Source organism: Erinaceus europaeus, chromosome 1, assembly GCF_950295315.1.
Source record: "Erinaceus europaeus chromosome 1, mEriEur2.1, whole genome shotgun sequence".
Taxonomy (NCBI): Eukaryota; Metazoa; Chordata; class Mammalia; order Eulipotyphla; family Erinaceidae; genus Erinaceus; species Erinaceus europaeus.
Window position 1 is genome coordinate 91,065,854 of NC_080162.1, and position 12,072 is coordinate 91,077,925.

General features: G+C 48.9%; 1 protein-coding gene across 2 annotated transcripts in view; it reads right to left on the reverse strand.

Annotated features, from left to right (window-relative positions):
• The window catches only part of CDH22 (cadherin 22), a 164,764-nt gene that overhangs the window by 14,540 nt on the left and 138,152 nt on the right, over window positions 1-12,072 (reverse strand). For both annotated transcript variants that reach the window (XM_060190931.1, XM_007533075.3), the window contains one exon: window positions 10,607-10,743. In XM_060190931.1, the coding sequence (XP_060046914.1) occupies window positions 10,607-10,743 (137 nt within the window). The remainder of the gene's footprint in view (window positions 1-10,606; window positions 10,744-12,072) is intronic.

Consider the following 12,072-nt stretch of genomic DNA (forward strand, 5'->3'; position numbering starts at 1 on the left):
AGTCAGAGAGGGAGAATCAGAGAAGTGCTCAGCTTTGGCTTAAGATGGTGCCGGGGGCTGGGGAAGGGAGGTGGTGGTGCATCTGGTAGAGCATAAGGACTCGGGTTCAAGCCCCTGGTCCCCACCTGCAGGGGGAAAGCTTTGCGAGTGATGAAGCAGGACTTCAGGTGTCTCTCTGTCTTTCTCCCTCTCTATCTTCCATTCCCTTCTCAATTTATCTCTGTCTCTACCCAATAAATAAAGATAAAAAAAATTTTAAGTTAAAAAAAAAAAAAGATGGTGCTGGGGATGAATATTGGACCAGGGGCCTCAGCATACAAGCTGATGCTCTAACAGGCAGAGCTATTTCCTCAGCCCCACTTCCATTTATTATTGTCCTTGTGTCAAATGGCACAGATCCATACTGTAGAACTGAGGCTGCTGTTGGGGGTAGGAGTGGGGAAGGGGGGGAACAGGTGCCAGAGCTCAAAGGATGGAGAAGGCCCAATAGATAGTGGTGAAGGAGTTTTGAAGTACTTTGGTGGGTGGGTGTGGTATGACAACTTATTTTTGAAGAGTGTGAAAAAGCACTGCTGAAACACACATGTTGATATAAACCGACACTATCTCAAAAGCAAAATAAAACAAAGCAACATGTCTCTGGGAGCCTCTTGGGAAAATGCCAAGCTCTTTGGCATGCATAGGGGTCTCAGGTCTTAGAGAAGGGACAGCTGAATGAGCATTGATGATGTTAGTTTCTACATCACAGAAGTTGTTACCTACATGGCTTACTGAAGGAACACCTGAATTTGGGAGTGCCCGAGAGTCCCCAGAGCTCATAGCGTAGCTCTCAGTCAGCATCCAGGCCCTAGACTTCAGGCCAGAGATTCTTTAGCCTGGTTGCATATCAGACTCACCTGGGAAGCCATTTCAGTACACTGAAGCCCAAGGCTGGGTTGTTGATGTTTTTCAAGAGCTCCAATAATCTAATGCGTGGCAAGGGATGGTAACCATGGACCTAGAGCCCTGGCATGTGGGAGAAATCCAACCTGATGTATTGGCTTATTCATACAATGAGAGAGAGAGAAAGAGACAAAGAGAGAGAGAGAGAGAGAGAGAGAAAGAGAGAGACCATTACTCTGGCACACATGGTGCCAGGAATCTACCCTGGAACCTCGTGAATGCAAGTTCCATACTTTGTGCTGAGCTGCCCCCTCCTCCTGTCCCAGATGTGCCACATTTGATTGACCTCTGGACCACTTCTGGTCGTAGCCAGCGTCATTCAGAATAACAGATAATACCAATTCTTAATTTTACAACCTTAGATGTTTCTGGCATAAAACAAATCATCAGTGAGTTGAACCTTCACTTCTCTGCATGACTTTCTAATTGGTAACACATTCTCTTATTTCTACCCTCACTGGATATGCAAAATAACTCATAAGGGACCTATTGCTAAGTCCATTTTGTAGATAAGGAAACTGAGGTAAGGGACAAGATTTTGCCCAAAGCCACAGGTAAATGAGTGACAGGGCTGAGGTTGGGTCACCATCAGTCTCCTAGTTCTAAGTACTGTCCTGGTCTGAATACAATGCCGGTGGGGCCTCCTAGTTCCTGGAGATTGGCCCAGACAGCAGCAGCTGCTGCTCTGACCCAGGTCCATACTAAGCACCCCCAATGCCCAGAGTCCAGTGCCCTCTCCAGGGACTATGTCCCCGATGGGTCCCACCCCTCCTTTGGCACCTCAGTTCAGCTGACTGACATGCAAATTAGTTTAATTATTTCTTCTTCTAAAATAAATTATATTTTGCAGTAGCTGCAATATGTTGTGTCAGGCAAAATTACATTCAATATTTTTAAACTAATTGATGCAGCCTTGAGGAAGGTTGATTGACAGCCCAGCACTGAGCAGGCCTGCAGCCTTAACTGATTCCTAAATTAAAATTAAACATGCTTTGGCCTGGTGCTTCCTCCCTGTGCTTGCTCACTATTAATCCACAGAGGTGGCAGGTGAGGCCCAGGAGATCCAAAGGGTTGGGCTGCTCAGTGGGTGCCTTTGGATGAGAGCAGACTAGGGGTGAACTGCTGTGCATGGTGGGCAGGCCTCTTACCCTCTCTGGGTCTCAGAGCCCTTATATGTAAATGGACGGGTACTGGAATGAGTGATTTGGAACTCAGGATTCTGGATTTTGCTGACAATTCCAAATCAAGTGCCTCCTTTGTACCAAGGATACAATGAAAAAACAGCAACGTATTCGATTGGCAGTTACTGGTGACGTTAGTCTGTGACAAGATTTGAGAGCAAATTCTGGAGCGGGAGAGTATGGAGCAAGAAACTCCTATGCCAGAGCAGGGTGTAGGGGTGTTTTCTCTGGAGGCAGAGACCTTTAGGCTGAGATTGAGTCAGGAATTGATCAGGCAGAGAGCATGGGAGGGCAGTCAGTGTGAAAACCCTGGGTGGGAAGGGGGAGGCTACAGGCAATGAGCCTCAGTTCCCCTTTAAGGAAGCCCCTACCCCTAGCAGTTACTCATCTGCTATCTGGTCCAAACTGTGCTTGAAGGACTGGGGTGTCAGTAGGAAGGAAAGAGAAAAGGGGATCTGGCTTGGTGGCCCTATTAGGATTACCCTAGCAATACACTCCTCCCACAAAGGACATCAGGAAATAGATCTGGAGCATCTGCCACAGTCCAGAGTCTGCTCTCCCTCCCCTCCCCCCCCTCCCCCGGCTAGTATTATTGATGGTTGATATCAGAAGTAAAGAACTTGCCCAACAAAGGATCCCTCCTGCACTGTTGGTAGGAATGTTAATTTGGTCCAATCCTGGTGGAGAGCAGTCTGGAGAACCCTCAGAAGGCTAGTAATGGACCTAACCTATGACCCTGCAATTCCTTTCCTAGGGATATATCCTAAGGAGCCAAATACATCCATCCCAAAAGATATGTGTATACTTATGTTCAAAGCAACACAATTTGTAATAGCCAAAGCCTGGAAACAACCCTGATGTCCAAAAACAGATGAGTGGCTGAGAAAGTTGTGGTATATATACACAATGGAATATCACTCAGCTATTAAGAATAAAGAACCAGGGCCAGGTGGTGGTGGACCTGGTTGAGAGTACATGTTACAATGCGCAAGGACCCAGGTTTGAGCCCCCAGCCCCACCTGCAGGGAGAATGCTTTGCAAGTGATGAAGCAGTGTTGCAGGTGTCTCTCTGTCTCTCTCTCTCTCTATCATTCCCTTCCCTCTCAATTTCTGGCTGTCTCTACTCAGTATATAAAATAAAGATAATAAAAATATATAAAAAAGAATAAAGGACCCACCTTCTTCACCTCATCTTGCATGGAGCTTGAAGGAATCATGTTAAGTGAAATATGCCAGAAAGAGAAAGATAATATGGGATGATCTCACTCACAGACAAAAGTTGAGAAATAAGAACAGAAAGGAAGGGGCCAGGTGGTGGCACACCTGGCTGAACGCACTGCACGTTACGATGCACAAGGATCTAGGTGCAAGCCCCTTGTCCCCACCTGCAGGGGGAAAGCTTTATGAGTGGTGAAACAGTGCTGCAAGTGTCTATGTTTCTCTCCCTCCCCTTTCCTCTCAATTTCTGGCTGTTTCTATCCAATAAGTAAATAAGGACAATTAAAACAAATAAAAGAAAGAACGGAAAGGGAAACATGAAGCAGAACTTGGACTGGGTTTGGTGTATTGCACCAAAGTAAAAGACTTTGGGTGGAGAGGGGCTTTCAGGTCCTGGTGCAAGATGATAGAAGAGGATCCAGGCTGGGGGTGAGAGTGTTTTTCAGAAAACTGAGAAATTTTACACATTTACTAACAGCTGTATCTACTGTAAACCATTAACCCCCTCCCCCCACTAAAAAGGAAAAGAAAAAAAGAAATTGACCAAAGTGTCACAGGGAACCATCAATGGGGTCAGGGCTTGAACCTGGTTCCAAAGTGGGTATTGTCTTTTTTTTTTTTTTTTTAAACCAGAGCACTGCTTATGATGGTGCAGGGGACTGAACCTGGGACTTTGAAGCCTCAGAGATAAGAGTCTCTTTGCATAACCATTATGCTATCTACCCCTGCCCAAGTACTACCTTTCTGACTATTTTTAGCTGCCAGAGTCTAACTTGCCTTCAAGACTTTGAACACATCCTACCTCCTCCAGGAAGCTTTCTTTGATTGCCCTCACTCTCCTATGAGATCTTTCTTCCTGGTCTTATCCCTCATCCTTGTTCCTTTTAGCATTGTCCACATTTGCTTCTTTCCCTCTTTCAGACCTTTGCCTGAGAAGACCTTTCCAGATGGCCTTATTTTCAATGTGCCCCTTGCCATCCCTTCCTGCTTCATTTCTTCCCCTAGAACTAGCCAACATCCCTTCCCCTGCTCTCCTGCTGCTCTCCCCCACTAAAAAGTAGGCAGCAGGGGGACCTGGTGGTGGTTCATCTAGTTAGAGTGAACATATTACAATGTACAAGCCCCTGGTCCCTGCCTGCAGGGGGAGAAGCTTAATAAGAAGTGAAGCAGTGGGGAGTTGGGCAGTAGCTCAAAGTGCAAGTACCAGCATAAGGATCCCGGTTCGAGCCCCCAGCTCCCCACCTGCAGGGGAGTCGCTTCACAAATGGTGAAGCAGGTCTGCAGGTGTCTATCTTTCTTTCCCCCTCTTTGTCTTCTCCTCCTCCCTCCATTTCTCTCTGTTCTATCCAACAATGACAACATCAATAACTACAACAATAAAACAAGGACAACAAAAAGGAATAAAATATTTTTAAAAAAAGGAGTGAAGCAGTGCTGCAGATCTTTCTCCCTTTCCCTTTCAATTTCTCTGTCTCTATCCAAAAATAAATAATAATGATGATGAAGTAAGCAAGCAAGACTTTGTCTGTTTACTGCTACATCCCTAGCCCCTAAGTTCATGGCACATGATTGGTCCATAAAGATATGCCCAGTGAATCCATTTCATTGTCTATGGCATCCCTGACTGGAGGTGCTGTGGGGTGTAAGAGAGGGAGAGATGCAGAGTCTATTTGTTGCCCTGGTTCTGTAGAGGTGTATCCCCACTTGGAGCCCCTCTGTCTAGGAGTTTCTCAGTGTGTGACCCTGCTCCTGTCTGGTTTGGTTTTTTTTTTTTTTTTTTTTTTCTGCTTCTGTTTCTGTCTCCGTCACTGTTTCTCTCGACCAAGGTTTCCTCTTCAGTAAAACAAATGGAGTTAGAATCCGAAGTTCTCCATGTCTGTCACAGAGAAACAAGCTCAGAGAAAAATGGCGGTAGGGTGGGGGCTGCAAGAGTGTGGGTGGGAAGGAGGGGGAGCAGGGGAGAGGGGGAGAGCCAGGGAGGGATGGGGAAGTTTGAAGTGGTGGGGAGAGCAGAGTTGGACCCTCTTCTCTGCAGTCCCCTGGCCCCTCCCCACTCCTGAGGGAATTAAATTGCATCCAAACACAGGACTCTGATTAGAGCTGGCCAGCTGGGCAGGAAGATTAATCATCCCAATTAGGAGCAGGCAGGACGGCGAGGGGGGCTGGGTAGGGAGGTAGGGGTGTCTGAGGGAGGGGGTGTTAAGCTGTTAGGAGTGTATTTCTCACACACCCTGCTCTTGTCCCTACTCATCTCCAGTGGGATTGGGAGGTTGAGTGCTCTCTGTCTTTCTGGTCTGTCTCTCTTTTGGGAACTTTGATTATCTGTTTGGCTTTTACTATATTTGGAGGCTTTGATCTTGTTAGGGAGGGTGGAATTACATTTTCTAAGAGGAGTTCTGGGTGAAGTAAGGGTCCTGGAACTGGGGATATGGGAGAGTTTTCCTCCCTGGAGCAGAGCTGGTTCTGGTGTCCTGGGCTGTTTTAGGCCATGAAATCATGAAGTTTCTGTTGGCATCTGCTAGATGGCACAGAATCCCAGGAGGTTCCCAGCCCTAGAGGAGCCCAGGCCTGACTCATGTACCTCTGGTGACAGGGACTTCATTGCTGCTTTAAGCAGCCCATTCCCTGCAGGGTGGTGGTCAAACCTCTTCCTGAGGGCGCCACCTCCAGCCTTTCTTTAATTCCTCCTGTGAGTCCAGGCCCGCCATGGAGGCACCCCCAGGACACAGCCAAGCCCAAGTCTTCCCTACAGCTTCCTTCTGCTTTCCTGCTTCTGCTCAAAGTCTGGGTTCCTCATGGGAAGTCCAAGGAAGGCACACTCACCTTGCCTTCCCTGCTGCATCATCCTGCAGCCCTAATCTCTGGCGACATCCCCTCTCTTCATTCTCAGAGTGAACAGGAAACTGCCTGACCTTTGAATCCAACATCTTCCTTCCAGATGTATCAAAGTCCCCTTTCCTCAGCCCATGAGACTCAGCCCTGGATGTCTTCTCCTCTGGGAAAATTTTTCTATCTCTTCTCTCTATTAAACAAGTCCTGGCCAGAGTCCCCTTACTTCCGTGCTGCCATTGACTACTGACAAGTTTCTTCCCTGCCCAGCTGCAAGCTCTGAAGGTCAGTGGCCAAGCCTTGATTACTCCCAGATCCTAGTCCCTTGATTACCACTAGGCTCCAGCCATATGATTACCCTCAGAACCCAGTCCCTTGATTACCACTAGATCCCAGTTCTTGGATTACCACTAGAGCCCAGCTCTTTGATTACCACCAGATCCAAGTCCCTTAATTACTACCAGATCTCAGCTTCCAACCCATGCAGGTGGGTGCTAAGAGGCCCTCAGAAAGCACTTGCTGATGCCTGAGGAGGTGTCCCTCTGTGCATGCTGGTGCTCTCACTCCACTACAACCCACTCTCACATCCCTACTCTTTCCTCTAGCTGCCTTGGACAGCCCTTGCCCCATGCCATCCTGAAGATGCACTTGTCCAGGGATCATCTATGGACTTGGGCACTTTGCTTTCTTCTTCAGACTCTCTCCCTAGGACACAAAAGTGGGTAGGGGAGGCTGGAGTCTATCATCTGACAACCCTCACCCATCCAGTGCTCTCTCTGGCTATGAATAGTACCTACTGGGTGTCAGGAACCATGCCAAGCACTTTATACACATGCTTTCTAAGTACATGACATGAGCTGCTTTGTACAAAGCAGTCAGCATGATAAAAAGCATTCAGTATGATGTCTGGCAGAGTGTAAGCTTCAAATAATGGGAGCTGCCATTAGTCATAGTTATTGTCCCAACAGCCAGCCAATAGATGCCACTTTATAGATGAGGAAACTAAAACTAGGTGATGGGCTAGGGCCTGCCCAAACTCACACACTTGGAAACCAGGCAACCAGCTTTCCATCACACCACCCAGCCTTCCTAACAGGAAAGCCAGCTTATCTGTTCATGCCTTCTCTCTGTGTAGCATGGTCTGAATGCTGCAGATACAGATGAAACCCTGCCCTCATGGGAGGTATGGTTTCCTGGGGGAGAGAGGTACTAAATACTCACAAAATGCACATATAAATCATAGAGCCTGCTCTGTGCTATCAGGGAAAAGCAGCATGTGCAAGATGTGACTTGGCCGGGGCTGACCCAGATGGGGACATTTATAGCTGATCTGCTTAGGTCTTTGCTAGATGCCAACTTTCCAGACCAGGGCAGGGTCCCTTCCTAGAGAAAGGGGCTAGTGAAGTGCTCTCCCTTTGTACTTCCCCCACCACTAGCCTTGGCTTTCCAAGTCCCCCCCACCCCCGTCTCTCTGAAGACTGTCCCTTTACAACTGTCCTTTCCACCAAAAGATTCAGACACAAATTGTACTTTAAATTCAATATTGGTCATTAATATTTCATGATTACAAAACGTTAAAGATAATGTCAGTGGAAGGAGCGTCTGCATGGGCAGAATGGATGACTCAGAAGTTCAGGGAGAGGGGAGCCGGCATACTAAGTGGTTCTGGAGTCTTTGAGGTAATCCAATATGACAGACCCAGGCTCACAGCTGAGTGCTGCATTTACTGAGGTGCTCGCCAAACTTGCCGTTGTGTATAAATATTTCCTCTCTGATTCTTGTCACCTCAGGTTTGCTATTTCCAAAGCAAGCAGGGCTGCCATGACCCTACCAGTATCCCATGTCTGAGGAAGACAAATGGATGCTCTAGCAGCATGGCATGGTTGGGCAGCTCCACTGGCAATGTACTTGGGGTTTCAGCAGGTGCAGGGAGAAGGGAAGGGAATGCTGGAGTCCTGAGTCGGCCTGATCCTACTCTGTGGTTTTGGGGCCACCACTGTTCCTCCCTTAGCCTCTGGGTCCTCACCTGTAGAATGGGGAATACTTACTGGCTTTCGCCCTCATATCAGGGAGGTGTTTAGCAACTAGAGTGGCTGCGTTATTTGTGGCACTCCTGGATTCAGGCCCAGAAGCAAGGAAGTATGATTTGAGAGGTATCAGGGTCAAAGTTGGACACTAGAATCAGACAGGCCAAGACTGGGAATTTGAACAAATCACTGCACCTTACTGAGTCTCAATGTCTTCATTCACACTTTGGGACTAAATGCATCTCTTATGTGAGATTTAATGAGCTTATCACCATAAAGTGTTGGGCATAGAAATGATGCTTAACTCAAGTGCACAGTGTCAAGACTGACAGATATTATCAGTTCTTATTAAGTCCTGGGCTAAGTCTGTCTGTGCATTACCCTAACTAACTTGACTACCAACACTGTGAAGTGGGAACCATTCATTTTCTCAGTAATTACTAGATCTGGTAAGGAATGGGCCAAGCTGTAGACTGCAGCTCTGAGAATGAGGGCGTCTAGTCCAGTGACCAGTCTTCTGCTTTCAGACACTCATCTCCTTCCCTACCATTAGCCGTTGGGAGCTGGTAGGGTGGGGTCGGATGAGTGGGTGACATGAAATGGGGTTCAGGAAGCAGAGAGTAGAGAAAAAGGGAGGCTGGCCGCATAGCAATGCTGTGGAAAGCACTGGGCAAATGCCCTAACTCTCCTGAGTCTCAATTTTTCCCATCAGTCAAATGGGTGTTGGTCCGTTACTGACCACAATTTAACAAAAAGCATGTGCTAGAAAGGGTCTGGCCCAGAATATGTAGTAGGTAAACACAGTACAATGTCTGAGGGGGGAGTCTCCCTCACATCCTTTTTCCTGTGAAATGGCAGTATTACAGACTTTGTGTGCTGCTCTGGCTGCCTTCTGAAGAGACCCACTGGGCAGAGGCATAATGCTTAACCAAGGAGGGAATTTGCTGGTGGTGGGACACTGGGCTGTGTGACAGGCTGGAAGGGGAGATGTCTTTGTGGGTAGATAGAAGAGGCATTTGTGCCCAGCAGCCAGGCCAGTCCCCTGGCTGCACAGGGAGTAGGTTCAGGGAGGCAAGGTGGTGGTGGTGCGAGCTCTCTTCCTTCGAGTCCAGCCACCACTTCCTCTCCAGCCACCTTTGTTATCTCCCTTTCATGCAGCTGAGGAGTGGATTCAAAGGCTCCGGAGCAGCAGGCACTGAGGTTTGAGCCAGCTTTGTATTTTCTTTTAAACCTAAGTTGAAAGAGACGAAGGGAACTTCAGCCTAGGGACTTCCTTGGCCAGAATGGGCCGGTTGAGGCTGCAAAGTGGGAGGGAAACCAAACTGGGGGAGGTGAAGGAGGACTGGTAGGAGGGCTGGTGGGGCAGGAGGAGCCTGGGGCAGAGGTGTGCAGAGGTGAATTTGAACGGTGCTGCCTGGGGCTCTGAGTCTCTCAGCATTCCTGTTGTTATGATTGCTTTGGAAGCTCTAGTGGCTCCTGAGACCTGAGAGCTGAGGGGGCAGGGCCTTGTACAAAAGGCCAGGGCAGGGGCAGTTCTGGAGGAGGCTGGTGGGAGACAGGCCCCTTGCTCTCCCATCCCCCCCCCTTCTTTCTTAGTTCCCTCTTGTTTCTTTTTAACCAGTTTTCACTGAGGTTCCATGCCTGTATGATTCCTCTACTCTTGACTCTATTTTATTTTTTGTAAGATAGACAGTCAGAGACAGAGAGGGAAGGAGAGGCAGAATGAGGGACCAGGCAGTGGTGCACCCAGTTGAGCTCCCAAGTTACCATGCTCAAGGATTCAGGTTCAAATCTCCCTGTTATGGGCAGGGGCAGTTTCGAGAGCCGTGAGGCAATGCTGTAGGTGTCTCTTTCTTTCTACCTCTCTCCCTTTCAATTTCTCTCTGTCCTGTTAAAATAATAATAATAATAATAAAAAGAACCAGAATGCAAGCAAGCAATTGAGGAGACACCACTTCCCCTCTCAAGCAGGTGCTCTCATGTGGTGGCCCGAAGACTGGAACCTATGTCCTTGCACATGGTAAAGCTCTCCCAGGTGAGCCATCTCCTGGCCCCTTACCTTTTTTTTTTTTCTGTTAGCATGTAATACTACTAGACATTTTATATTCACCCTTCCTCTTAGTTTGCTAATAGTCTAGCCCTCCCACACACAGAACAGGATCTTTTCTCTATACCCAGCCTCTAAAATGGGCCCTGGTGGAAGGCAGATAATTGCACAATTACTTCTGAGGGGAGAGAGTCAGCTGTTAGTCTGACCTTGCCCCTCTGGCTTTGGGTCTCCCTAGATTTCCATGCCTGGCCATCAACTCCAGTCCTGTGGGGGTTTTCCTCTTTGCCTCTTTCCTGGAGCAGCCCCTCACCAGCCCTGCCCAGCCCTCCCAAAGGCTCCACAGGGTCAGCCCAACTCACCTGCCTCCATGGCCAGCACAGTGATGTTATGCCAGCCCGCTGTCTCACGGTCCAGGCCCTTGCCCGTCACAATGGCACCCGTGTCTGCATCGATATCAAAGATCCGGTCCAAATCTGAGTCACGGTCAATGGCGTACCTGACAAAGGCAGGATGGGACTGATTGAAGGTGCCCTGGAACCAGGTGGAGCCTGAGCCCAGGTCCCCTACCTACCCCAAATGTAGGACCACCTGCTGGGGAGGCACAAAGGGCAGAGAAGCTTTGCCCAGCAGTGAGGGGGAGTGGAGATGGACTTGGTTTTGCTTCTCCACTGTGGTGTGACCAGTGGCACCCCTTAACCTTTCTGAGCCCCAGTTTCTTTGGCAATAAGGGGAGGGGGCAGATAATGGTGCCTTCTGTGGTTGTGAGGGCTGGAAGTAGGCAGTGTCTGGCATAGAGTTAGCACTCACTAATATTCGCTTGACATCTTTTGTGAAGAGGTGACTAAGATTGGGCTTCTCTACCTGAAAAAGTCAGCCCAGGGTTTCACCACTCTGGGCTTACTTTTTCAGATAGACAGACAGACAGACAGACAGACAGGGAGGAGGCTTCCTCAAGTGTGGTGAAAGCTGGGCTCAAACCCAGATTGAGTACATGACAAAGCAGGTGCACTATCCAGATGAGCTATCTTGCCAGCCCTCAGTGGGAATTTTCAGCAGGAGAGGGAGTGGGCATGGAGAGTAGAGGCCCCAGGTCAGGTGAAGAGAATGACTTGCATTGCAGGTGGGGTGTGTAGGGGGGATGGTGGGTTGTGGAGTGGGGGTGGCCACCAGTCCTTCCCTGCAGGCACAGTGCACCCTAGCTAATCTTCTGCTTTTCAGTTGCTGCATGAAAAAGCCCTTTGTTCCGCTTTCTTCCCAGGCCTTTGTGCAGAGGCTACAGGCCTGAAAGGCCCGTGTCCAACACATGTCTCAGGCGGCGGCCCAGAGAGGCCCCGCCAGCTCCAGCCTCCACTTCTCAACGCTGATAACTCAGCGGGGGCACCGCCAGGCTGTGGGCCCACAAAGGCCTCGAATGCCAAGCAAAGACTCATTGTGCAGCCAAGACAAAGAAGCTTGGTGAAGCCAGGCTTAGCCTGCAGGCAGGTTCCTCCCAGGATGAGGAAAGGGGCCCTACTCCCATCTCTTGGAATGGGGAACTGAACCCAGGGGTAGGGTGCCAAGAGGACCCCAGACACAGTCTCTGCTGGGGGCCAAAACCCTGAGATAACTCTTGAGTGGGCATTGGCATAATTACCAAGCCTCCCCGGAGCCTCAGTTGTTTCATCTGTTGAATGGGGATGAGACTCAGTAGGACTGCACATTTGACAGCAGTCAGAGCTCATTATGAGTTCTCTACTACCTTATTCTACCTGTGTGACCTTGGACAAGACACCAGCCCTCCTTGGCCGATCTACTTGTGTGGAAATGGGAGTGAATCATGCTCTCC